The sequence below is a fragment of the Podarcis bocagei genome, assembly GCF_964188305.1.
Source record: "Podarcis bocagei genome assembly, chromosome: 12".
Taxonomy (NCBI): Eukaryota; Metazoa; Chordata; class Lepidosauria; order Squamata; family Lacertidae; genus Podarcis; species Podarcis bocagei.
The window spans coordinates 33,316,663-33,342,483 of NC_138137.1; the positions used below are offsets into that span (position 1 = coordinate 33,316,663).

General features: G+C 43.5%; 1 protein-coding gene across 12 annotated transcripts in view; it reads right to left on the reverse strand.

The window, feature by feature from the left end:
- The window catches only part of PPP1R9A (protein phosphatase 1 regulatory subunit 9A), a 148,518-nt gene that overhangs the window by 109,767 nt on the left and 12,930 nt on the right, over positions 1-25,821 (reverse strand). For 8 of the 12 annotated variants that reach the window (XM_081163067.1, XM_081163066.1, XM_081163074.1 and 5 more), the window contains exon 2: positions 15,252-16,893. In XM_081163067.1, coding sequence (XP_081019193.1) covers positions 15,252-16,694 — 1,443 coding nt within the window. In that variant the 5' untranslated portion in view covers positions 16,695-16,893. Of the gene's footprint in view, positions 1-15,251; positions 16,894-17,823; positions 18,084-18,640; positions 18,813-19,059; positions 19,359-25,821 lie in introns of those variants that run through there. The other 4 variants (XM_081163071.1, XM_081163070.1, XM_081163068.1 and 1 more) reach the window with 4 other exon arrangements.

Here is a 25,821-nt window from a genome sequence, read left to right on the forward strand (position 1 = left end):
CTGCGCCGCCGGAGCACAATCTCTGTTCTCATCCTAAAGCAAAGTTCTTAACCCAGGGTACTGTTTCTGGGTTAGCAGAGTCTGTAACCTGAAGCATATGTAACCTGAAGCGTATGTAACCCAAGGTACCACTGTACTTGCATTTATGACCAAGATCCAAACATTATTGGGATTTATTATACAGGTATTTCCTGGCATGAGGAAGCAGTCCATTCTTACAGATTCAACTTCTTCTACCATGGGTGCACAAGTAAACAACGCTGTCTGCTGCCGGTTCAACCGTGGCTGCTGAATTCATGCTCTACGCAGGTGTTGGTAACTTAACTGGTTTATTAATGGCTGAGCTTTTAACACAGGCTAGCAGCAAGGTTTTTCACTGGTTCAACAGAAAAGAGTCTGAAGGCTGAGTATTCTAGCTTGAAGCTGCATACACACCATATCTTTAAAGCACATTACTTATGCCAAAGAACCCTGGGAACCGTAGTTTGTTATGTGTGCTGGGGATTGTAGCTGTAAGAAGTGTAAACTAGTTTTCATGGGCCTTAAATCTACTTTAAATGTATGGTGTGCATGTAGGCTGAGTTACATTGAAGGGAACAGTGTGCAATTGATTCACTGTGCCTGCATACAACACAGCACCCTCCCTTTTTAAAAAATGTGCAAGGTTGCTATGTGTGCCCTTTGTTATGTGGCTTACCTGTCCTGTTTAGCTATCTACCCAGCCTTAGCCAAAACCTTAGAGAGTTGTAAACAAACTGTTCTGAGACACTCAATTTTTAAGTAGCATTAGCCTACAAAATTACAACCGTGCAGGAAGAAGGAATTTTTTTCCCGTTTTTGTGTTAAGTGATCTATTCTGTGCACTTGGGTCTATTCAATGATTCACCCACGCAGTGTTTCTTTCTGTGATGCACTCTGCTTAGATAAACACGTGTGACAGAACAGGAATTTAAACTATTAACTTTCACACAAACTTACTGGTTTGCTGTACCAATGACAGCCTAGACTCTGCATCAGATTGCTTTACATTTAACTTGTGACATGTCACAGCTGGTACACATATTTGTCACTCCTGTTTCCAACATATGCAGAAAAAATTATAACAGTGCACTTGTCAAACTGAGGTGGAAGAATATCAGCCTATAACTGTTACATTCTTCCTCTTAGAAAGGTCTGTTAGCTGTTGAAAGCAGTATCTAATCCCCAGTACAGGGAGGCAGGGACTAACCTGGGGGCTCCATAGGCCTCAAGTCAGCTCCTTGGTACCCTTGGACAGCTGCCAGGACTCCAGTGCCCTGGCAGGCCATATCAATGTTTTCCCTGGGGCACTTGTGCTGGGCAGCTTGGTTGACAAGCCACCATTTTGAATTCCCGACAATACCCAGAGGTACCATGAGAAATTTAAAATGGAAGCTCACAGCAAACCACCAGTGCTGCAAGCCCACATCTGGGGGCCCACCATAGGGCATGCAATGGGTCACTTCAAACATTAAGCCGGCTCTAGGTATCTATTGCTAGATTCAATTTAAATATTCAGAGCATGCATTATTTATTTTTATCTTAGAAGGTAAATCATGTAAACCTTTAAAACCATTTTCTATACCTTACTATCTTTCAGAAATAGACAATAGGCTAGGAATATGTATGCCACTTCTGAAACATTTTTTAAAGCACATGAAAACACATGGAACGGCATGAATCATTTTCAAGTTAGCTTCATTGAAAAGCAGATGGAGGAACTATTAAGAAACACAGGAGTGCTGCACTTTTCCTACTGTGCAAAAATTCGGTAAATCCAAGTTCTCAAATGTCCAACTCAGATCTAACTGGAAATCAACCAAGAGCTCCCAAGTGGATACAATTCCAGCAATGCAGTTAACCAATTTAAAGAGCACCAAAGAACACTTGCAATGAGCAACCGGGAGCACCCTGTAAGGAGCACTGAGAAAGGAGGTCTAAAGAGGACTTTGCAGCCACCATCTTACTTGTCCCATGTCTGATGCAACATGACATCAGGTATGTGACAGGTGGACATGGCTGGGGGGGGGGGTGGAAACAGCTTTTCCATGCCTGAAGGCATGAACTGCATAGGAGGTACAACAGCACACAAGCTGGCCTTGCCCCATTGTCTCTATCACCAACAACTTCATCCTTGACCTACCCATAAAGAGCAGGAAGGTCGAAGGGGACCTTTAGGTAAGTTTCACAGAATGCATTTAGAAGCCTCTCCGTAACCAGCGACCCAGCTCCTTAGGTTTTCTGATCACAGGGAGGCTTTTAAGAGTGTTCAGCCAAATATGCTTAAAAGTCCACTTCCATGTCACCCCCCACCCCACACACAATTGCCCATGTTGAATGGGAAAGGCTGTAGCAGGCCTCTAAACTAAAGGATCTTTGAATCTGAAACGGATAATGCCAGAAACAGCAGGGAAAGGAGATAGAAATGTGGGCAGAGGCAACTACAATTATTTCCTACCCTGCCCAAAATAAAACATTGCTCTAGAATAAACATTCCCCTACTGCTTTATTTGATTCAAAGCCTTTCCCCATTTTGCTGATAAACAGAGTGAGGGGGATATTCTGCCTCCGGGTACCGTAATCTTCTGATCCTGACACTTCTCTGCCAGAGATTTGGAATACATAGTTCTAACACTATCTGAAAGCTCTGGACCACCCGAGGCAACATTTTCAATAGCCTCAGTGTGTCCCTGAGAAAGAGAAGCAGATGCCCCATGCTTTCAGAAAACACACACAAACACAGTGACTTTGAAGCGTTTTCAACTACCACTAAAATAACTTGAACAATGTTTTTAAACAGGCAAGCAAGATTCATTTCCTAAACATAAAGGGAAATATGAAGCAGGTTATTTACAATTATATTTACACTTTATTTAATCACACTTTGCACTGTGCCATGAAACTATTTCCACCAGACTGGAGCTTTTCTAAATCCACACACTGGTTTCCCCCCTCCTCCTTGAGCACCATTATGTTGGCTTGCTGCTGGTAGTTCTAGACAAAATTTGGCTGGCTTATCACAAGGTCAAGGCCCTGACCTCAGGAAATGTGAGCAGCAGTTGTACACTTTGCTGCTTCCATCAAGTCCTTACACAGGATAAGGTGTGAGTAGTACTGTCAGAGGGCAGCACTCAACACTTACCGTACTTCCTAACTGCCCCCTCATCCTTTTAGTTAGCGTGTCAAATATTTTTAGATTGCAAGGCTGCAGGTGAATCCTTATTTATTTAAAGCATTTATACAGGTTAATCAATAATATTAGGGCAAGGGAGTAAGTAAAGACCTTAATAAAATCTACAAGCCCGAAAGGCCCTGACTCTCTGCACTCAGTTTCAGCCAAATCCTGTTGCCTCTCTGGCTTTCTACGGACAGTTGCTATTGCGGTTGTCCCCAAAAGCAAGAGGGCCCGGGGCCCCTGTTGTCCACCTCTAATTCCAGCACTGTTTGGGGAGACAATGAATCCCATATCCTTTCAATCAGTTGGCCTGGTGGTCACCTAAACTGACCACATGTTTGAGATTGTTAAAGTTCTGTCAGTGATTGTAAATATTTTTAAACTTGCAACAGGTGCATAACAGTCAAATTGTACAAAATAGTGGGAGGAGGTATTACTACTATCTTATGCCTTTTGTGTTTTTATGTTGTAAGCTGCCATGTGACCTTCAGACGAAGGGCGGTATACAAATTTAATAAATAACAGCAGCAACAAAAAGTCTTAGGTCTGTTGCAACTCCTGACAAGAAATGACTGAAGATTAACCTAAGTAGGACATGAATAGACTTGCAAGGCCAAGCAGATGTTGTGGCCTATAGCAACCTAGAGTTGTAAAACCAATCAACTTACTAGCTACCAGAGAGAGGCCTTAACACATAAAGAGCATCTCTCTGATCTTGTTTGAATAGAAACCAACTGTCCAATATTACTCTTTTGAAAGCTTTGCACTGTATGACCAAAAAACCCACTTAGATATCAGTTATCTAAATAATGAAAAACTATTTAACTCAGAAATAAGATTACTTTGCAAATTATCATTATATCAAGTGATCTTGATTTTAAGTGATGTTCCTAATTTGAACCTATATCTATATATCTATACCTATTTTTTTTCTATCTATCTATCTATCTATCTATCTATCTATCTACACACACGTTTTCACCATTGTCCTTTGGAAAGTACCCAATGATCACCAGATTTCCTTGTTTCCTAAATTCTTATGTATTGTTAAATTGCACCTGTGCATAATTACTATTAGACAACATTTCAGCGATAATACAACAGGGGATCTCTGCCTAGTTGCTTCCCCCACTTAAGACCTACAGAGGAAGGATGGGGATAAAACATAAAAAGTGAAAAGCAAAGGGTGCATTACATTGCTACTAACCATTTGAACTCAGTATATGGACCTCATTTCACAATTAAACATCCAATCATTTCCTATACTCAAAGCTCTGTCCAATATATTTTGTCTCTGGGTCAAGCAACAAATGATAGGCAGCAGTATTATATATTGCCCCGACTTTAAAAAAAATGAAAACATATGAAGTGCAGAACAGTGGACCAGTGGAGCTGCTTAACCCTTTCCCTTTCTGCAATTTGTTATTTCAAATTTTGCTCTAGCAGCTTTTCTCCACCTGAGGATAATAATTTCCCCCTTCCCCCCAGGAGAGCTGCTGAGGGAGGCAAGTTTGAGTCAATAAGCTCTCCACCCCCACCACATCCTCCCCAATTTCAGTCTCCCACAACTGCATGCTGTTTAGCCCTAAAATACAAATAATGCTGTCAGATTAAGGAAAGGCAATTTATTAAGTTTGATTATTATGAAATATGAGATTATAAGAGTGCTTTACACTAACTGACATCTTGGTTGACTGACCCTCTTTTATGTCACAGGACAAATTAATTGTATTTGAGTCTGTATATTGCAAACATCTTAAGACTGATTAACTTTGAAGATGATGTCTCTCCCACTGAGTTCAATACAGCTGCAAACATGTTGAGAGGAATGTTGGTGAATCATTGGCTGAAGAACTTCAGCTCTCTTGAAAGAGCAAAGACCCTTAGGACACCTTAAAGACAAATAAATTTATTGTGGTAACAGCATCCACTTCTTCAAATGCTTTAAGTGAGAGTAAAATGGACTCCAGTCCACGGAACCTTATGCCATATAAACGTTTTCATCTTTTAAGATGCAACAAGACTTCTTCTTGTTTTCGCTACAAAATCCTTCAACGGTTGTCTCCTAAAACACTGGCCTAACCTTCTATTTTCTGTAAGAACAGGTTCAGCGCGCAACTTTGTCCCACCCCTCCTAACATTAAGAACGTAAGAAGAGCCTGCTGGATCAGGCCAGCAGCCCATTTAGTCCAGCATCCTGTTCTTCTCACAGTGACCAACCAGATGCCAATGGGAAAGCTTCAGACAAGACCTGATCACAAGGACAGTCTCCCCTCCTACAGTTTCCAGCAACTGGTGTTCAGAAAGATTGCTGCCGCCAGCTGTGGAAAGCAGAGCAATAGCCACTGCAGTACTAATCTCTCTCAGTACCAATTTGGTAGAACAGTGCTAACAACAGGACTGAATTCTCTGCTCTTCTATCTGTTTCAGAAAACAAAAACAAAACCCACACGACAAGGATCTGCAGAGCATTTGGATGAAATACGCAAGGCTGCTCTGATGTCGTTTACTCTCCATGTAGATTTACGCTTGTGCATTATCATACCCTGATTTGAAAACCTGAGAGCTACTTAGAAGCAAAGAGAAATTCTTTAAAAGGTAAAGTGATCATGTGCCTAGTTTAGAACTCTGAGAGGAGTATTTTAGAACCCTGGATATGGCATACCCCACTAATGTAATACAGTAAATCTACATTGTGTTTTTTCAATACACAATATATGGCATGTGATATAGATTTGATGGAAGAGATAGTAAAAGTACAAATTGGAAGAAAAAACGGGTGTTATAACTGGAAACTGTGGCAGGGAGATAATCACCTTAAAAAAAAGCCATAGTACACATAGTATACAAGAGTTACAACATAACTGTAAAGATAAGTGTAAAGATCTTCAGTGTCACTCACTGCAGTTTTTCTGGTGTAAAAAAACCACAAAACCCTCCTGCAGGGCTTTAAAAATAGCCCTTATGCTTCCAGAATGCTAAAAACACAACACTAAAGTACAGAAATCATGTATTGGAGTAAAGACTTTCAAGCATGATACTGTTTTCTGCTCCACATGCCTTCTAGAAAGACGACACAGGGACCCAGACTCAACAATAAGCAACTGTGCGGTGTACACAGAGCTGAGACATTGCTATTAGGCTAAAAGCAATTTGGGGGGTGCCTCTCTCTAGGAAACTGATGTGGGGCACTGGATCTACTGCCTAGTAGTGGTAGGATGTATACTCATTAACTCTACCTAAGCTCTCTTGTACTATTACTACTAGTAATAATATAGTTTCAATTTACTTGTGACCTAAAACAACTTACAAGGGACGCTGGTGGCGCTGTGGTCTAAACCACCAAGCCTAGGGCTTGCCGACCAGAAGGTCAGCAGTTCGAATCCCCGCCACAGGGTGAGCTCTCGTTGCTCGGTCCCAGCTCCTGCCAACCTAGCAGTTTGAAAGCACGTCAAAGTGCAAGTAGATAAATAGGCATCGATCCGGTGGGAAGGTAAACGGCATTTCTGTGCGCTGCTCTGGTTCGCCAGAAGTGACTTAGTCATGCTGGCCACATGACCCGAGAAAACTGTTTGCGGACAAATCCCAGCTCCCTCGGCCTATAGAGCGAGATGAGCGCCGCAACTCCAGATTCATCCACCACTGGACCTAACAATCAGGGGTACCTTTACCTTTTTACCTAGCAGTAATTAGAACTCATGGGTCCCCAGTAAAGCAAAGAGCTGTACTGTATTTGGTGGGGGGGGGAGGAAGGGGCCATGATAGCAGAGCTGGAAATTAGTTTTGGATGCCACATTTGGTATGGCATTGATAGATTCTACACTGGCATTCTGGTTACTATATGAACAGACTCTTGGTGCTAGATGACAAAATGCAAGGACCCGTATGACCACGTAATGAGATAGTTAAGTACAGTGGTACCTCACAAGACGAATGCCTCGCAAGACAAAAAACTCGCTAGACGAAAGGTTTTTCCGTTTTCGATTTGCCTCGCAAGACGAATTTCCCTATGGGCTTGTTTCGCAAGACGAAAACGTCTCGCGACTTTGTTTCCTTTGTCTAAAAACAAAGACATGTTTTGTTTATAAAGTTAATTTATTTTACCTTCAATTTTTGAACTGCTCTTTACAGTATGTGTGACTTTAAAGAGCAGTTAATAAACTGTTGTTGTACGAAATTTGGCTTTGTTTGGACTTTTTTTACCATAGGAACGCATTAATTGAATTTCAATGCATTCCTATGGGATTTCGTGATTCGCAAGACGAAAAATTCGCTAGACGACAAAACTTGCGGAACGAATTAATTTCGTCTTGCGGGGCACCACTGTACAGTGAAGAACCCCTAGGTTTATGTACCTCACTTGGAAGTATTCACATGGTAAGTGGCAGTCTAATGTGGCACTTAGTAACAGGGGGTTGCAGAAGAACAATCTACTCCTGAACCTACTGTTTTAAGAATAGGCACAATAGGTCTATTTTCTACCTCAGCATGTTTCAAGCTTATAAGCCTTTGAAGAGCATCTTCTCTCCCCCTCAGTTTACATCCCTAATCGTCCATCTTAATCCTTTTAAGCACAGAGCTAGTAAAAAAAATCTTGCAACTTCTTCATATAATCTCAAGCAAATCATGAATTGCTATTAGACACTTTTAGAAATTTAAATTGGCTCTGCCTTCAGCTATTCTTTAAGTTGTGTGCAATTAACTGCATTAATGTTCTCTATCATTATAGGAGTTTATTGGGGGTGGGGAATGAAAATGCTGGTGGGGGGATATTGAAAGAATAAAGTAAAGGTAAAGGGACCCCTGACCATTAGGTCCAGTCGTGGCTGACTCTGGGGTTGCGGTGCTCATCTCGCTTTATTGGCCGAGGGAGCCGGCGTATAGCTTCCAGGTCATGCGTCCAGCATGACTAAGCTGCTTCTGGTGAACCAAGCAGCACACAGAAATGCTGTTTACCTTCCTGCCAGAGCGGTACCTATTTATCTACTTGCACTTTTGACGTGCTTTCGAACTGCTAGGTTGGCAGGAGCAGGGACTGAGCAACCAGAGCTCAGTAGTAGCACAGGATAAAGATGTGTGCCTGTCCATTTTTTCCAACAGTAAGGAAAAGGTTAATGTAGACATGGACAAAAAAACATATCACATGTCAAATCATACTTTAAAAACATACCCAATCCACACCTACACACCCACAATATTAGCTGTAGGGGAGGCAATATACAAGTTATTATGCTTGTATGTTCTCCCCTCTACAGCCAATAGCACCTCTAGTGAAGGCAATTTTGATCGAGGTTGCAATGGGAAGAGGGTTAGAACCTCACAACTATAGACCTCCTCAAACCCAAACCAAATCCTGCAATTAGCAAAACTTGGGATGAGGAGGAGACATTGGGAGATATATTCACACATTTCCCATTATATTGAATTTGGTCTTCACTTGCTCTGGTGGATTTTATGCAGTTTATTCAGCTACACACACCTGGCCATCCAAGTGTTATTGAACTCCATCACATGTATGTAGTTAAATAAACTGCATAAAATCCATGAACGAGGAACCCGATGGTCAGGGATGATTGTTGTAGTCCATCAACAACACAGATACTTGTGCTGTTGGCCTATTGTTAACTTCTTGTGATATATTTATACTAGATTTAAAGGGGGGATATACTGTATAAAAATATGATGTGATCTTATGTTACGTTAAGTATACACTGAAATGCTTTTTGTTGTTGTTGTTCTCTTTAAAAATAGGCATTTGTTTAAAACAATAGGAAAAAGCAACTTGGCACAGCTGACATTCCAGGAACTCTTATCAAGGTTGCTTGGTCTGTTTTATTTCACAGAGAAACATACATGTGTGGAAATCACAGTTTTTATGTTCTTTGTAAAAGACCATCAAGAGAACACTGGCTGTGTGTGGAGTGGGGCTGTAGGAATCTGAGGGCTGCATTCTCATGTGGAGAACCTTCTGGGGCCCATATACTAGTGGTAAGTGGGGTCAGAGGCAAAAGTTGGTGCAGCAACAGATGTGACTCTTGCCTTAGAACAGTAGCCTACAGCCCATTCACATAACAGCTGGGGGTTTATGCACATACACACAGACACTACAGTACCTCCAGCATCCAGCTTGTACTGATGGGGCAGCCTTTTTTTTTTTTTTTTTTTTTTAGTATGTGCAATGACAGATATTCAGGTTGAGCAGAGGTGGATGCATAGCTTAAACAGGTCAAGGGACTGGCAAGGTCCCACATCACATCTACAGAGCAAAAGCATTCTGAGAGCCTTACAGATCCCAAATTCAGAGTCAGCAGTGCCCGAATAAGGTTTCCAGAGATGGAGAGCAAAAACTTAAGTGTCACGCATAGTTTCTTACCTTTTCTCCATGGCTGGTAAAAACTAGATTAAATTATACAAAACAGTCAGACAAATTAAGAGATACTGTGCAAATCTGCATAATTTGATACAGCACTTGCAATTCTGTTTTTCTTGGGGATTGCCCGAGAGCTAAGATTTGCATTTATTTATTTGTTTTAATCAAAGTACACACTGGCCATTCCAAAATGAGCTGGGAAATTGTACTCCCGGGGCCAGGCTAATCACAGGATGTGCTGCAGGTACTAGGAAAGCCAGGAAAAAAAATAACAACCAGCATTGTTATTCTTCATCTTTTTCCTTCACGTGGTTCCTCCCTTTCTTCTTGTATCTTCTTTTATATTGTTAAAACAGTAACAAAACAAAACAAGACAGTTGGGCTAGAGAGTAGTCGCAAGTTATTTGGTCCCCTACCCCAGTACAACTCTTGCCCCTTTGTATCGCCACAGCACTGCACAGTAGTAGAAGAAGCTGCAAGACCAAAATAGTTAAGGCCACAACTCTCTCTCAAGTAAAAGCAGCTTAGCACAGAATTTTCCACTGGTGACTGCTGCATTAGCTGCAGGAGTTTAAAAAAACGACGGAACAAAAGTTTAAAAGGACAATAGACTGACTCATTTCCCATCAAAGGCAAAGGAGGGTGGGGGGTTCTTTCCCTCCTGGTTCTAGCAAACTGCAGTTAGAGACTCATTGTGTATATTGGTGCAAAAGTTACCATTACATTGATTAAAGAAATGCACACTCACAACATGTACGTATTTTTGCAGTCAAGGTGAAAATCAAGCAATACTAGCTTCTCCACATTCAAATGCTTGATGGTCAAGTGTTTTGTTTTTATCTTACCCCAAAAGTGCTAGTTATTCCTGAAGTGTTGTACTTCATATATGCCTTTTGTGGCTTTTATGTGATAATCGCTACCAACACATTAAATCTGTGGCTCTCACTTCTGGCTGTGACAGATGCACACAATTTAATATAGGAATGATAATTTCTCAATTATCAAGTTATTTTCAATAATATGCAAATTGGTATTGTTGAATAAAACAGCAATTGTTTGAGAGGGTTTGTTTGTCTAGCTTAATTTCTTTCCAGCGACTCCCTTCATCAACTCTGTCACCTGACTCTTTAGATTACAGTTTGTCAATTGTTCCTCAATTACTTAGTGGATAAATGATTACTGCAGCTGGATAAACGATTTTTGCAGCTGTAACTGATATTACCAGATACGGTTTTCCATAGTTAGGAATTGTGGTTTTCCTAACTGAAGTAATGGTTATACCAATAAAACGTGTGTCAGGAAAAGATGGACTAAGTTATAGCAGACCTGGTTATAAATTCATCCATGCAGGATTCACCAGTTTAAACCTACAAAGAATGCCACATGGGTTGCCAGGCTACTTTGGATCTTATTTCTTTGTTAGCTTTTCTGATTTACAAAAGCTGAGAAACAGACCATGAATAATAGGAGCTGAGTAAGAGACCCTCTCGAGGACCTTTTCTTCTCTATGTTTACTTATTACATGCATATCCCACACCTTTTCTCCAAGAGGCTCAAAGCAACATACTCCGTCTCAGTAAAGTTAAAAGGTAAAGGGACCCCTGACCATTAGGTCCAGTTGTGGCTGACTCTGGGGTTGCGGCGCTCATCTCGCTTTATTGGCTGAGGGAGCCGGCGTACAGCTTCCAGGTCATGTGGCCACTCTGTCTCATAGCCCTCATTTTAATACATAGGAACATGGGCTAAGCCTACTGGACTAGGCCAATGGCCCATCTAGTCCAGCATCCTTTTCTCATAGTGGCTGCCCGGATGCCTATGGGAAGCCTGCAACCAGGCCATGAGCACACTGCCCACCAGTGATTCCCAGCAACTGATATTCAGAGATACGATGTTTCTGATAGTGGTGGCAGAACACAGTCATCATGGCCAGCAGCCATTACAACGACCTCGTTATCTCTCAGCCCAATCTGGCATGCAGAACAGTCTCTAACACCTAAAAAAAACCCCACAACCTGGCATATGGGTTACCTCTTACTCTATAATTTTCAGCTTTGCTTGAGAACTCCTGGTTTCCAGGCCAATTTACTTATGCAAGGCAATCTGACATTGTCACTGGCATCCCCCGCCCCGTCTATTCCCTGATCACAGCATCAACTAGATACAGTGGTGCCTCGCAAGACGAAATTAATTCGTTTCGTTAGTTTTTTCATCTAGCAAATTTTTCGTCTTGCGAAGCACGGTGTCGGGAAAGTTTTGGAAAAGCTTCAAAAATCACCAAAGTCTTCAAAAACCTCAAAAAAGGCTACCACACCGCCTTCTATGAGTTGCTCCTCGAAGTCAAGTCGCAACTGTATTAACGGTGTTAAGAAAAAGGAAACAAACTTGCAAGATGTTTTCGTCTTGCGAAGCAAGCCCATAGGGAAATTCGTCTTGCGAAGCAGCTCAAAAAACGCAAAACCCTTTCGTCTAGCGAGTTTTCCGTCTTGCGAGGCATTCGTCTTGCGGGGCACCACTGTACTACCACCACACCTGCCCCCAACTTTTAAATATTTTAGTGGTGTATCCATAAATATTTGTGGTGGGAGCAAATGAAAAACTGTTACAGCACTTACACAGCATTTCGTAATATGTCAAGAATATTGGGGGGAATTTTAAATTAAAATCTGAACAAGTGAACCTATTTACACATTGCGTTCTGTACAGTTCTGTACAAACCTAACATTTCATTTGCAGATTTTGCACAGCTTTAACAAAAGCCAGCTATGCCATCACAAATGGGTTGCAAAGTAACTTTCACTATATGCCACACATTTGAGCAAGCCTTGGTAACTGAATTCATCAAGTGGGGAAAGTCTTATTTGTGACATCACACCATTTCTCTGAACCCCAGCACAACCTTGGGAGGAAAGTGCCACTTTTCCTCCCCAGCTCCAGTACAGGAAGGGAGGGAGGGGCGGAGGGCAGGGGCTCACCCCTGTTGTGATGAGCTTCAGAGACTCTTGTAAAGCAGTGGGATGCCTTGCCTTCTCAGCCTCAGTACCAGGTTTTTTAAAACACACACATATGCCAGTGACAACACTCATGAGTGCCTTTGTCAACTGTTGCTAAACGGTAGCAGTCAGTCAATTTCATTAAAAAAGTAGTTCATGATCAGAGATACCTATATAATTTCCAATCTAGCACAAAGACTGACACTACCTCAATTTCAAATTAGGTTTTTCTCTGCTTAATGCTTTCATTTTTTTAAAAGTAATATTTACTGGTTTTCAATGATTCAACTAATATAACATAAATGCCATTCTTACATCACAGATAGTTGCTATTCCTGTTTGATTATTCAGGTAGAAGGCACATATCTAAACACGTGTGATGTGTGAAACAGGATCGATTACCTGGGTTTAAAACATTGCCCGTGGAATTGTCAAGCTGCTAGATAGAACCCAATGAGAGATTTCTCCCATAAGATAATACAACACAATCACATTTATATATCAAGGTCCTCTAACGCAATGTTTACCCCGAGCTTCAACTTGCAAGGAAAGACACTGCAAAAGGAAGGAAGGAGTTGCTTCCTAAAAATCAGGAAAGTGGGTGGGGTTTTCTCAGTAACAGGGCTCTCAGAAACATGACTTTCCAAAAAAAATATACTGTATTCCAGGACATAATGAATACCATTCCTGCACTTTGTTAGGAGGTGCTGGGCAACTACCCCTTGAGGAGACTAAATTTATGAAATACATAAAATTCTTAAAATTAAGAAATGAGACCGCTGGGGGTGGGGGCAGGGGAGCCTACTAAAACAACGTCCAGTTCCCTAATCAGCATGCTTGACAAATGGGTGCAAAGGGAGGGTAAGATCAACCTGGGGGAGAGAAACAAAACTGTAGCACCCAGAGAGAATGGCTTCCAAAGATACCCACTGAGTTCATAGCAGAGACAAAAGTCTGATTGGGAGGTCTTCTTAGTTCACAGTTCAGTCTCTGATCCACTTCACTAGCTCAGTTTGTGGTTATCCAAAGGATGGCGAAAAGAAAGAAAGAAAGAAAGAAAGAAAGAAAGAAAGAAAGAAAGAAAGAAAGAAAGAAAGAAAGACTGTTTCGAGGGGAACTGACTCTTCCTGCCCCATACCAACACCTACACCACTAGGCTAGACTAACTCAGTTTGCAATTATCCAAATGGTGGAATATAGAAAGCAGAAGGGACCAAGTACCTTACTGCTGCAGTGCCTCTGATTAGCTAATACTGCTTTAGAGTTACCGTATTTTTCACTCTATAAGACACACCAGACCACAAGACGCACCTAGTTTTTGGAGGAGGAAAACAAGAAAAAAAATATTCTGTATCTCAGAAGCCAGAACAGCAAGAGGGATTGCTGTGCAGTGAAAGCAGCAATCCCTCTTGCTGTTCTGGCTTCTGGGATAGCTGCGCACCCTGCATTCGCTCCATAAGACGCACACACATTTCCCCTTACTTTTTAGGAGGGAAAAAGTGAGTCTTATAGAGCAAAAAATACGTAGTTAATCTGGGATATTTCAGCAAGAAAACTGGCCCATTTGGCTTCACACTGCTGCCTGGGGTCAGCTGCTATGTAACTCTGACTATGTTCATAATGTTAGTTATTCCCAGGAAAGGCACAAGCCCCTGATTACAATCAACTGGGCCTTAAACTTGCCCAATGAATGTGAATCAGATGTTGGAATCTTTGTGGCCTGATACAACCATCTCAACAGCCCTCTTATAGAAGGCATTTCTGAAACCGATTGTACGCCTCCATAATGAAATGCCAGTAACAATTTGTACCTAAGCTAGGCTTAGGAAATATGGTGTTGCAAGTCTCAGTTATCCTACGCTGCAGGATGGAAGTGCCATGGGGGGGGGGGGGAAATGTTATTTAAGACACGTTAACAGACAAAACGGCGATGATTAATGTTGAAAAATACTTCCTCAGCCCTTGTATACAGTGCCTATCATCTCAATGGGTACCTGAGATATGATGTTATAAAGAGCTCCCCCTCCCCACCCCATAGCCGTTCTCTAAAACTTAGGACTTTATAGGCAATTCATTTAATCCCCTATCACATGTTCTCACCATCAATCCTGCAGTAAAGGATTACACACAAACACACTTGTTGGAAGGGGCTGCCATTATACAATGTTTGCAGAAGCACTATATGGAAATAAGCAACTGGAATCCCAAAGACCAAATCTGAGGCTGCCCCTCCCAGAGGCATGAAGAGTGTACAGAAGGAGAATCACTGCTAAGTGACAAAAGAGATCTAGCTACCCACTTCCCACCACAGGAGGCAAAACCCTGCTGTGGGGAAAACAAGAAGTTATCACAGACACAGGCTGATTAGCACCATTTCAAACCTACTCTAGCCACATAAAACTCTTCTGAGTGAAAGTATGCCTAAATATTGTGACAATAAATATGTCTGATACACAGGTTAGCCACAACTATACAAGGGGCAAACAAGAGTTATTAGAGCTTGGAATGATTCTTAACAATTTGAATCAATCCTTATTTTCCAGTCAGGACCAAATATGAATCCTAAGGCCACGAAACAAATTCAATACCAGAAGCAACTAGAAAAAAATTCACCAGAGACAGTGTCAAGAGTTAAAACAAAAGAACAAAAACAACCACTCAAAAACAATGTAAAGAATAACAGACCAGTGAAACTTACCTTAATTGGAGCACTACTAAACTTAATTTTTCGGCTTGCTGGGATTTCATCTTCTTCTGGCAATCCAACAATTTCAGAACATTCCATGTCAGCTTCGTAATAACAGTTGTCATCGCTGTCTTCTTGATCATCCTGTTCTGTTCCCGTCTCCCCCCAGTCAGAATTATATCTTGATCGTACCCTGTAGACATTGTAATCAGAGTGCATATACACATGAGAACTCTGAAAGTTATTCAAGTCTTCCTGTTCTTCCTTTCCATTTGTATCTTCACAGTGGGAGCCAACAGAACGAGAAGCTTCACTGACTGTGATGTCATCACTAGCTATTAAGTTTCCTGATATTTCTGCAGTCTCAGCTCCAGCAGAGATCTTTTTTTGCTGCAAAGGTGGTACTACAGGCTCTATTTTTGCCTTATTGCTCGTACAGTTCTCACCAAAACTTTGTTTATCAAGTCCATCTACTGACTCTTGTTTAGTCGCTTCACAGGCATCAACAGAATCGTAGCACACATCCTTGTTTTGTATTCCACCTGTTTTTGACAAAGGCAAAGTGCTTTTGGGAGTTTCATTGTCTGATGGAGATCTACTGCTGTTCTGCTCAGAGTTTTCAACAGGGGCTGAGCTGGCATTTTGTTTAGCTGATGGAGGCCAAGCATTGGCGTCTTTTATGGGGCTGAAATCATCGAGGTTTGCAACACTGGAAGACAGATTTGGGTCCACAGAAGACAGGTTTAGTGGATAGTGACCAGTTACAGAATACTCTTCATTGTTTCCCGTCTTTTCTAGAACATTTTGTTGTGAGTCAGTATTTTCAAACACTGCACTAAGTTGGCTCACTGTTGGAGAAACAGCCTCTGTCCTTGAACTAAGACTATCCAGCGAATCTGTACTTCCCCTGTTAGACTTAGAGCTGCACCAGTCATCTTGAAGATCACTGTTAGAAACGGATCTCTCTTTCTTTGGGGAGTAGCGATTTGAATGCCCTGTTTCATGAGTATTTCTTTCAAACAATCTCCGTGTTTCAGTAAACTTGGAGTAAGAAGGACCATCGTGCATAGCATCAAACCTACTAATCCTTTCTGAAACGGAAGATTCTAACTTCACAACTGATCCATCTCCCTTCTCCACAAGCTCTTTTGGCCTAATTCTTCTTTGGGGAGATAGGGGTCCACCTTTACCTCTGGTCTTTGCCATGCCTCCAGCACTCTCATTGGGCTCCATGCCCATTTGCATGAATAAATTTTTAATCCTGTTGACGTTAGATCCATATTTCCTCCCCCTGGTTTGCTGAGAAGCCTCTCCTTCTTTAGTCTTTTGTTCTCCATCTGACTTAGGCTTGTCAAAGGTGCTTTTCAATGCTTGGAACTCAGTCCTATAAGCGTTCCTGTGAGGAGAGGCACTTCGGAGATTTGATCTTTCCCCTGAACACTCTGTCTTCATCATGTTTATTTTTGGGATGTTAAACCAACATACATAGTGGCCGCTGTACCCTCCAGTTGAGATTGTGGATGAGGGGCTTAAAGGACATTAGATTCTGCCAAGGCCATACTTATAGGCAGGCGACAATCCTCCAGATATGGGTACCAGCAAAAACAAAAACAAGTGGGAAACTGGATGATTTTCAAAAGAATGTTGATGTAACCTGCAACACAAAGGAGGATTGTGATTCATATCTGTGGGTTTGTAGATCTTCATACCTATTCAATATTTACATCCGTTTTAGAATATGGCTGGCTATAAAAGGGGAAGGTTATGATATGAAGCCACCAGATGCAATTCCATCTCTCAAAGGAATCACATTTCAATTTGGAAGTTATGTGGATGGGAGACTTGCCTGGGAAGCCCCACTGGCACATACCCTAAGCTCCTTAAATGAAGAGAAACATAAATGGAATAAATAAACTGTTTCATGCTTTAACAACATCATGATGGAATGTTATAGTATCTTCAGAACTTCATTTAAGTGAGGGCTAATCAGGACTCCATCTTTTAGAACCCATTTTGGATTTCATTACTCAGACCTCTGGATCATTATATGGAGTAACAGCAGAAGACAACAGTAAGTGAAGTAAATTCCTATCATAAACAAATAATTATTCTGCTATCACATGACTGAGACTGGGGACATTACTTCTGTGTAGGACCAAGACCTAATCCCTCTCTTTCCCAACAGTCAATGTATGTACATGCATATACACACTATTCAACTGTACAACAGTTCTGCATTATACCAATGTATTTTATCATTAAAGTTTCCTTCAAATGATGATGAAGAGTCAGGTACACATATCTCTACCACTGTGAAATGGTGTGATGCAGCCATGAGTGACACATTCCTCTGAAACAGCAACACTTTGCTGCCTTCATTTTCAAAACACCACCACCACCAAATGAACAAATTAATAAACTCGCTCTGAGATTGTAGGGGTGGGGGGAAAAGAGAGAGAGAGAGAGAGAGAGAGAGAGAGAGAGAGAGAGAAATGAGGGACAGAGAAATGAGGGACAGAGAAATCACATGCACAGAAATTTAGAACTTGCAGGAAGCAAATAATTTGGTATGGTAAAGACTTGCCTGTTCCCCTTGGGGTATATTCAGCATGACAAAGAACCATGAAAGGTGCAGTGAAAGGGGGAAGAGGAAACCTCAATGCAGGCTAAATCTGTCCATTTCCCAGTCTGGATCTCGGTAAAATCTGTACGGCAAGTGGCATTTTATATGAATCCCGAGCGTCCCGCAAGGAGGAATACGGGGGCTGGCAGAGTCCCTTGGCGTCGTTTAATAGAGGAGGAGGAGGAGGAAATGGGTTTTGCTTCCAGCCTGAGCAAGCAGCCCTAAAGAAATACAGAAGAGCAGCACATGACTAATAATAGAGCAAAATCTCTCATTAGCGCCCTTCTGTTTCCGCCTCCTCCGCCGCTACAACTTCACCGCAGCTGCAAGCCTCCCGAAGCGACCGACCCGGGCAACGCACACATGTGGACCTGGCTCGGCTCGCTCCGGCCCCGACCGGCCTCCGCCTCCCGCCCCCCGCATCCTCCCGCCTGCCCGAGTCAACGCGCTGCCGGGGCTGCGAGACAGATTACAAGACTCGCGCCCATATTGCGTCTGTTCTCCAGCCTTGACAACTAAGCGGTTATTTGCTCCTAAGCAACGTTGTGATGTGGCCGTTAATGCCCCCCAATCCCTTCCTTGGAAGAGAACCACATCCCTGCCTCCAAATCGCCCCTCTCTCTCTGGTCCCCAAGCATGCAATTAATTGAGGGGGGGCGTGGAAGGGTCATTTGCAAGTAATAGCGAAGGTGAGAGTCTATAATCAATCTCGAGGCGCAGAACCTTCCCCCAACCTCCACGCTTCGCTGTGTCGGCGTCGCTCGTGCAAGAAACCCACCCGGGGAGGGGTGGTATATTGCCAGCTAGTAAGTGTGGCGATGAATCCCCTTCTTTCCTTCGTTTCCTTTCTCTCTCCAGCCCAGCGCGACGTCCTTCACGCTCCCTATAGGAAAGTGGCGCAAAAGGCACAACTCTGTCCCCGCCGGGGAAGGAAAAGGGGGAAAAACCCGCTGCTAAACTGCCCAGGCAGGAAACGCGGGAGCCGGGAAGCACCTTGCAACAGGAGCGGCGGCTGTGTAAGAATGCAGGGAGCAAGACGGCGCTCACGAGCCCTGCAAGCGAACCAGCCAGCCTGCCCACTTTCCGTGCTCCCGAAACAAAAGCTGCTCCCGGCCGCAGGAGTCAAGCCACAGCGAGCCCCACACAGGCAGGTTTTGTTTTGCAAAGGGGGTGGGGGGGCTCACCGCGGCACCTTACCCGGGAGAGTCGGAGTTGCAAAAGCCCCGCCGCCTCTCGATTCCCCTCCGCTTCTCCGGCTACTACTGCCGCCGTGCTGTCCACCGGCCCGCCACCTTCCGGCACTGCTGCTGCCGCCGCCGCCCGCAGCCTGCCCGGCAGCAGCAAGCTCCTCCGACTCGGCTCTTGCACGCCATTGCAGGCGGCGGTGGCGCCTGAGACACTGCGCGGGGTGGGCGGGGGGAGGAAGGTTCCCGCGCTCGGCTCCACCACCAGCCGGGCTTCCCGCCGCCCGCTCGGCCTCCAGGGGACGCCCAGGCAGGCAGGCGGGTCCCGGGCGGCCCTAGAGAGGGAGCACGTCGGCCAGCACGGGCGGCCCTCGGCCTCTCCGGGCCAAGAGCGCCTGACAGGTGCCTCACCTCCTCGGTGCGCTGCAATGGTTTGCCCCGCTGGGAGAGGGAGGCTGGGGAGGTGGGTGGGAAGAAGGCGCCAAAGCCACACAGCAGCAGCAGCTCGACGGCGACGACGCGCCCGGCCGGAGCGGGAAAGGACGACGAGAGGCGACCCGCGCCGCCGCCACTGCTTGGCCTCTCAGGCGCTTCCCGCTGGCCCGCATGCAGCCCGCCTCTCGCCAGGCGTCCTAGGCTGCTTGAGACTCCCGCTTTCTTTCGCAGCGCTTGCCAAGAGGGAAGCGGATTGAGTCCCCTGGCGAGAGACTCTTACACGCCTCTGACTCCGTCTGTGCCTCAGGGGTGAAATTCTCCACTGCCCTGGGTTGCGCGTGGGGGGTCTTTCAAGACACCCCACGTTCACGCATCCGTCGGGGGTACTTCGGTTTTCGAACAGAAGCTGCGTTTGGAACTGGCGCTGGAGGAGTGGGAACACAGATTTGCCCCTCGAAGCTTGGGACCGAGCTCAGCTGACCTGCCTGGCCGCGTGGAAATAAACGGAGTAATGGCCACGCGCCCTCACCGTTACTGGTTGCACGTCTGAAGTCGCCACACTTGCACTTTAAGGGCGGGGAACCTACGGGCTACCAGATGCTGACCATTGGCAGCGCTGCTCGGGCTGATGGGAGTTGGAGTTCCAGCAATATCTGAAGTGCTGTGGGTTCCTCGCCCCAAACAACAAAAGAAACCTACTGGGTCATGCAGTAAGCGTAGTGGTCAAAAACACAGTTCCCAGCTAAATGCAATATTCCTCATAAGAAGCTGCCTTTAAACCGAGTTGGCTCATCTAGCTCAGTATTTATTGTCTGCACTGGCTGGCGGTGGTAAAACACTGGTCCACCTAGTTCAATATTGTCTACACTGACTGGCAGAGGCTCTCCAGGGTTCAGACATCTCCAGCCATTTCTGGAGATGCTGTCCTACCTTGCTGTTAGCGCACAACTACTAGCATTCAGTGATACACTGTCCCTGAAACTACATTTCAGACACACAGAACTCTAGAATATTTGCAAATGAATCTACAAACGCACCATTTCCTTGAGAATTTTTGCAGTTTATATTTAAAGAAGTTTGATCCACAACTAACAAAGTTCTGTTCTTCAGTAGGACTGTTTTTAATAAAATATACATGACCATAGAATATACATGACCATAGAATATGCACTATAAAGTGTAAACAGCATCAAAGAAAACAGCCAAGGTGCAAGGGGGAGCAGCATTTACCATATACCTCACTTTTCCATCAGGCACTACACACAAAATGGCCACGCCAAGGGAGTAAACAAGAGGAGGAACAAAATGGTGAATCCAAGGAAGAGCATCTACAGGACAGGGACCCAAGCTAACTTGTCACCTTTTTTGTAACTTCACAGTAAATTACAGCCAATTGGAAAGACTGGCATTTGGGGGTTGGATGGGTATCTGACAATGACCAAAGGGAAACAGTGGCTTTGGGGACTTGGATAACTACCTGGGCTCATCCAAAGAGCACAGCAAAGCAGATGTCTTGTATGAATGTCTAGCTATGCCCTTGAAATACAACAGAAAAATCACTGGGGGCCTTGTTCTGTAACTTCAATTACAAATACACATTACAACCTACAGCATATGAATCCATCAAAATACAAATTCTAATATGATATACAGGGTGGCGCTGTGGGTAAAACCTCAGCGCCTAGGACTTGCCGATCGCATGGTCGGCGGTTTGAATCCCCGCGGCGGGGTGCGCTCCCGTTGCTCGGTCCCAGCGCCTGCCAACCTAGCAGTTCCAAAGCACCCCCAGGTGCAAGTAGATAAATAGGGACCGCTTTATAGCAGGAAGGTAAACGGCGTTCCGTGTGCTGCTCTGGTGCCGGTTCGCCGGAGCAGCTTCGTCACGCTGGCTACGTGACCCGGAAGTGTCTGCGGACAGCGCTAGCTCCCGGCCTCTAGAGTGAGATGAGCGCACAACCCTAGTCTGGCAAGACTGGCCCGCACGGGCAGGGGTACCTTTACCTTTAATATGATATACAAAAGGAATGCTGGGGACTATTAGGAAAGGGACAGAAAATAGCAATACTTATATTACAATGTGCTTATATAAATACACAGTGCAGTGATATTTGTAAGTGCCGTGTACATTTCTTCTTATCCCATCCCAAAAACATAGCTTTGGGAAAGGTGCAGAAAAAAAGCTTCGGAAATGAATAGCCAGTTCAGGTTGGGACACTGTTCCAAACCAAGAATGGCTGAAACATTTGGAACATTTTAGTTTAAAAAAGAAAAAAAAGAGCTCTGGGAACAGGATAGAGGGATATATAGTAAGAGGTTTATAAAACGATGCATAGTACTCAAAACTGGCTAGCAGATTCATGTAAGACAAAATGTTTAAAAGAAATTTGCAAGATGTACAATCTGCTGCTGAAAGTTGAGGTGCTGAAGGCTACTAGCTTAGATGGCATTGAAGGGAGACTAGACTAATTCACAAAGGATATGCCCATCAGTAGCTACGATGGCTACATGGAACCTCCAAGAATAGATGTTAAATGCTCTAAACAGCCTTTGCCACCTGGTGCCCCCCAAATGATTTGGACTGCAGCTCCCATCAGCCCCAGCCTGTATGAGGAACAACAGCAGGAAAAGTCACTAACTTGCCTTCAAGCCCTGTTCATTAGTTTCCCATGGGGCATATGGTTGGCCTGTGTGGGGAGCAGGTTCTTGGACTAGATGAGTCCTTGGTCTAATCCAGCAGGGCTGCTCTTATTAAACAACCATTTTTGGTTATATAATCACAGAACTGCAGATTTGGAAGGGCCCACAAAGCTCATCTAGTCCAGCCCCCTGCAATGCAGGAATCTTTTGCCTGATGTGGGGCTTGAACCCACAACCCTGAGATTATTCCAGGAGCTCTCGCCATCCTCATCTCAAGGTGAAGTACATAATATAATAAAATCAGCTAAAGGAACCTAGTTTAAAGTGGTGCAGAAAATAGCAAGTAAAAGCAATTGAATTTTTTTTAAAGGAGACACCCACAACAGTGACCTATTCATTCAGCTGGGAAAGCTTGTCGCAGCACAATTGTCTTTGATTGTTTCCATAAAGTTCAGATAGTGGGTGCCTGTTGTATTTTGACAGCAATGCTGTTCCACAGAACAGGGACAGCCACACTAAAAGCCCTGGTCTGAGTTACCTGATCACAGTAACTGTCTTGTGGTCTTGAGGACCTTTAGCAGAAACTCTCCCACACATCACAATGACCTACAGGGACAGCCTCCCGGGTCAACTGGTCCTGAGCTTGCTGAGGCCAGCTCTCCCCTTAGCGTTCTGCGTGGAGTGTGAAAAGCTACTCTTTGTGCAGTTTCAGTATCATTTTTGTGCATGGCTAAACAAAACATTCCAGTGGGTGGATTTCAATTTATTCTCCCTCCAATCTCATTGTTCATTCATTATTACTAACAGTCGACATTGCTCCAAGTGTTCCTGCTAAGTTTAATGTATTCATAGCGGAATCCGCGCAGCCTTGCTTTTCCAGAAGAGCATGGGGAGAGAGCATGCAACCTCTTCTGCAGGGAGATGTTCCCTGAGAAAGGTCTTTCATCTGAATTCTTTTAATCTGACTTGTATTTCTGGATCCGGGGCCCATTGCAAGGCCAATGCATTACAAATTCTATCTTGTTCATTTTTTATTTCCAGATTTATCTACAGTGGTACCTCGGGTTGCAGACGCTTCAGGTTACCCAGAAATAGTACCTCAGGTTAAGAACTTTGCTTCAGGATAAGAACAGAAATCGTGCTCTGGCGGCGCAGCAGCAGCAGGAGGTCCCATTAGCTAAAGTGGTACCTCAGGTTAAGAACAGTTTCAGGTTAAGAATGGACCTCTAGAATGGGTTAAACCTCTTAACCCAAGGTACCACTGTACAAGTCCTTTTGTTTCATTTTTGATGCGACCACTGAAAGGGCACCCAGCCTCTGCTTAAAAACCTCCTGTGAACAAGAGACCATGACTTTCCAAGGCAGCTGAACTGCTCTTGCCATTAATAAGTTTCTTTTATCCTTAGCCAAAACCTGCTTCCCTGCACTTTCTGCCCGTTGGTTATAATTCTGCTCTCTGAAGTAACAGAGAGCAAGGCCAAATTTACACCATGCATTCAAAGCATTGTGATACCATTTTAAACTTCCCACAAAGAATTCTGGGAGCTGTAGTTTATTAAGTGGTTTGGCAGTGGTTAAGAGACCCGTTCCCCTTGCGGAGCTACAAGCATTCTGGAAACCAAAGCTCTGGAAGGGCAACAGGGTTCTTCTAACAACTCTCAGCACCCTTAACAAACTACAGCTCCCAGAATTCTTTGGGGGAAGCCACAGCTGTTTAAAGTAGCATCACAGAGATATACATGCATGGTGTAAATAATAATATTTTTTTATATATATAAATTTTTATTGGTTTTACAACATTTTTTAAACAAGACAAACAAATAAAAGGACAAACAAACATGTATAATTTCATAGCCTTTTTTCCATAACCTTCGTTTCTCAGACTCCCCCATACCTCCCCTTTCTGCATCCCTATTTACAAAATTATTTCAGCAGCTTCTAAGAAATTTTATCAAATATGTGTCCTCTTAATCCTTTCTCTAGCTTAATCTTATGTCACTGTTTCCCTTTTTCTCTCAACACCTCGGCATTTTAGCATTCATCAATTTTATAATAGCTCTTAAGATAAATTTTAAATTTCTTCCAGTCCTCTTCCGCCGTCTCTTTCCTCTGATCACGGATTCTGCCAGTCATCTCAGCCAGTGTCATATAGTCCATCACTTTCATCTGCCATTCTTCCACGGTGGGTAGGTCTTGTGTCTTCCAATACTTTGCGATGAGTATTCTTGCTGCTGTCGTAGCATACATAAAGAAAATTCTATCTTTCTTTGACACCAATTGGCCGACAATGCCCAAGAGAAAGGCCTCTGGTTTCTTAGGGAAAGTACATTTAAGTACCTTTTTCATTTCATTATATATCATTTCCCAGAAAGCCTTAATCTTCGGGCACGTCCACCAAAGGTGGTAGAAAGTACCTTCAGTTTCTTTACACTTCCAACACTTATTATCAGGCAAATGATAAATTTTTGCTAGCTTGACTGGGGTCATGTACCACCTGTAGATCATTTTCATAATATTTTCCTTTAAGGCATTACATGCCGTAAATTTTATACCGGTGTTCCACAACCATTCCCAGTCAGCAAACATAATGTTATGACCAATGTCCTGTGCCCACTTAATCATAGCCGATTTAACTGTTTCATCTTGTGTATTCCATTTCAGCAGCAAATTATACATTCTTGACAAGTTCTTGGTATTGGGTTCTAACAATTCAGTTTCTAATTTTGATTTCTCCACCTGGAAGCCAATTTTCCTATCTTGTTTGTAGACCTCCATTATTTGATAATAATGGAGCCAATCTCGTACTTTAAATTTAAGTTTCTCATGACTCTGTAATTTCAATTTATCTCCATCTTGTTCCAAAATTTCCCAATACTTTGGCCATTCGGCCTCCATATTGAGCTTTTTCAATGCCTTAGCCTCCAATGGTGTAAATAATAATAATAATAATAATAATAATAATAATAATAATATTTTATCTATATCCCACCCTCCCCAGCCAAAGCCGGGCTCAGAGCGGCTAACAACAGTAAAAATAGCACAGTTTACATAAAATCACAGTCAATTAATTGAAATACATTCTAAAATCAGTTCAGAATCAAATTAATGGCAACCATTGGGCTAGAGTTCTATGAGGGTTACAGAAGGAGGGGGTCAGACTGTGCCTTGGCCAAAGGCCTGATGGAACAGCTCTGTCTTGCAGGCAGTGCGGAAAGATGTCAAGTCCCGCAGGGCCCTAGTCTCTTGTGACAGAGCGTTCCATCAGATCGGGGCCACGGCCAAAAAAGCCCTGGCTCCCTATGGCCCGGGATCTCCACGATGTTTTTATATGAAAACCGTAAGGTCCTCCATGGGACATACCAGGAGAGGCGGTCCCATAGGTACGACCCACAACTGTTTCTTAAAGAAACAGCAAATACAGTAATCTAAAAATATTGGTTGAGAAATATAGCTTGTAACATAGACCTTCAAGTTTTTCCCAAGTTAAAAATATGTTGCAACGTAACAAACCAATCTCGATTGCCCCTTTTCTGAAATGATAGTTGGCATTGGTTGAATTTCTAAACACACTTATCAGAAAGCCTCACTTAACACAGTGGGACTGCTATCTTTGAGTAAACATGAATAGGATTGCACTGTTAATGTACGATGTAACTGTTTTATTTGTTTTATGATTGTATATTTACCGTTGCAACCCAACCTG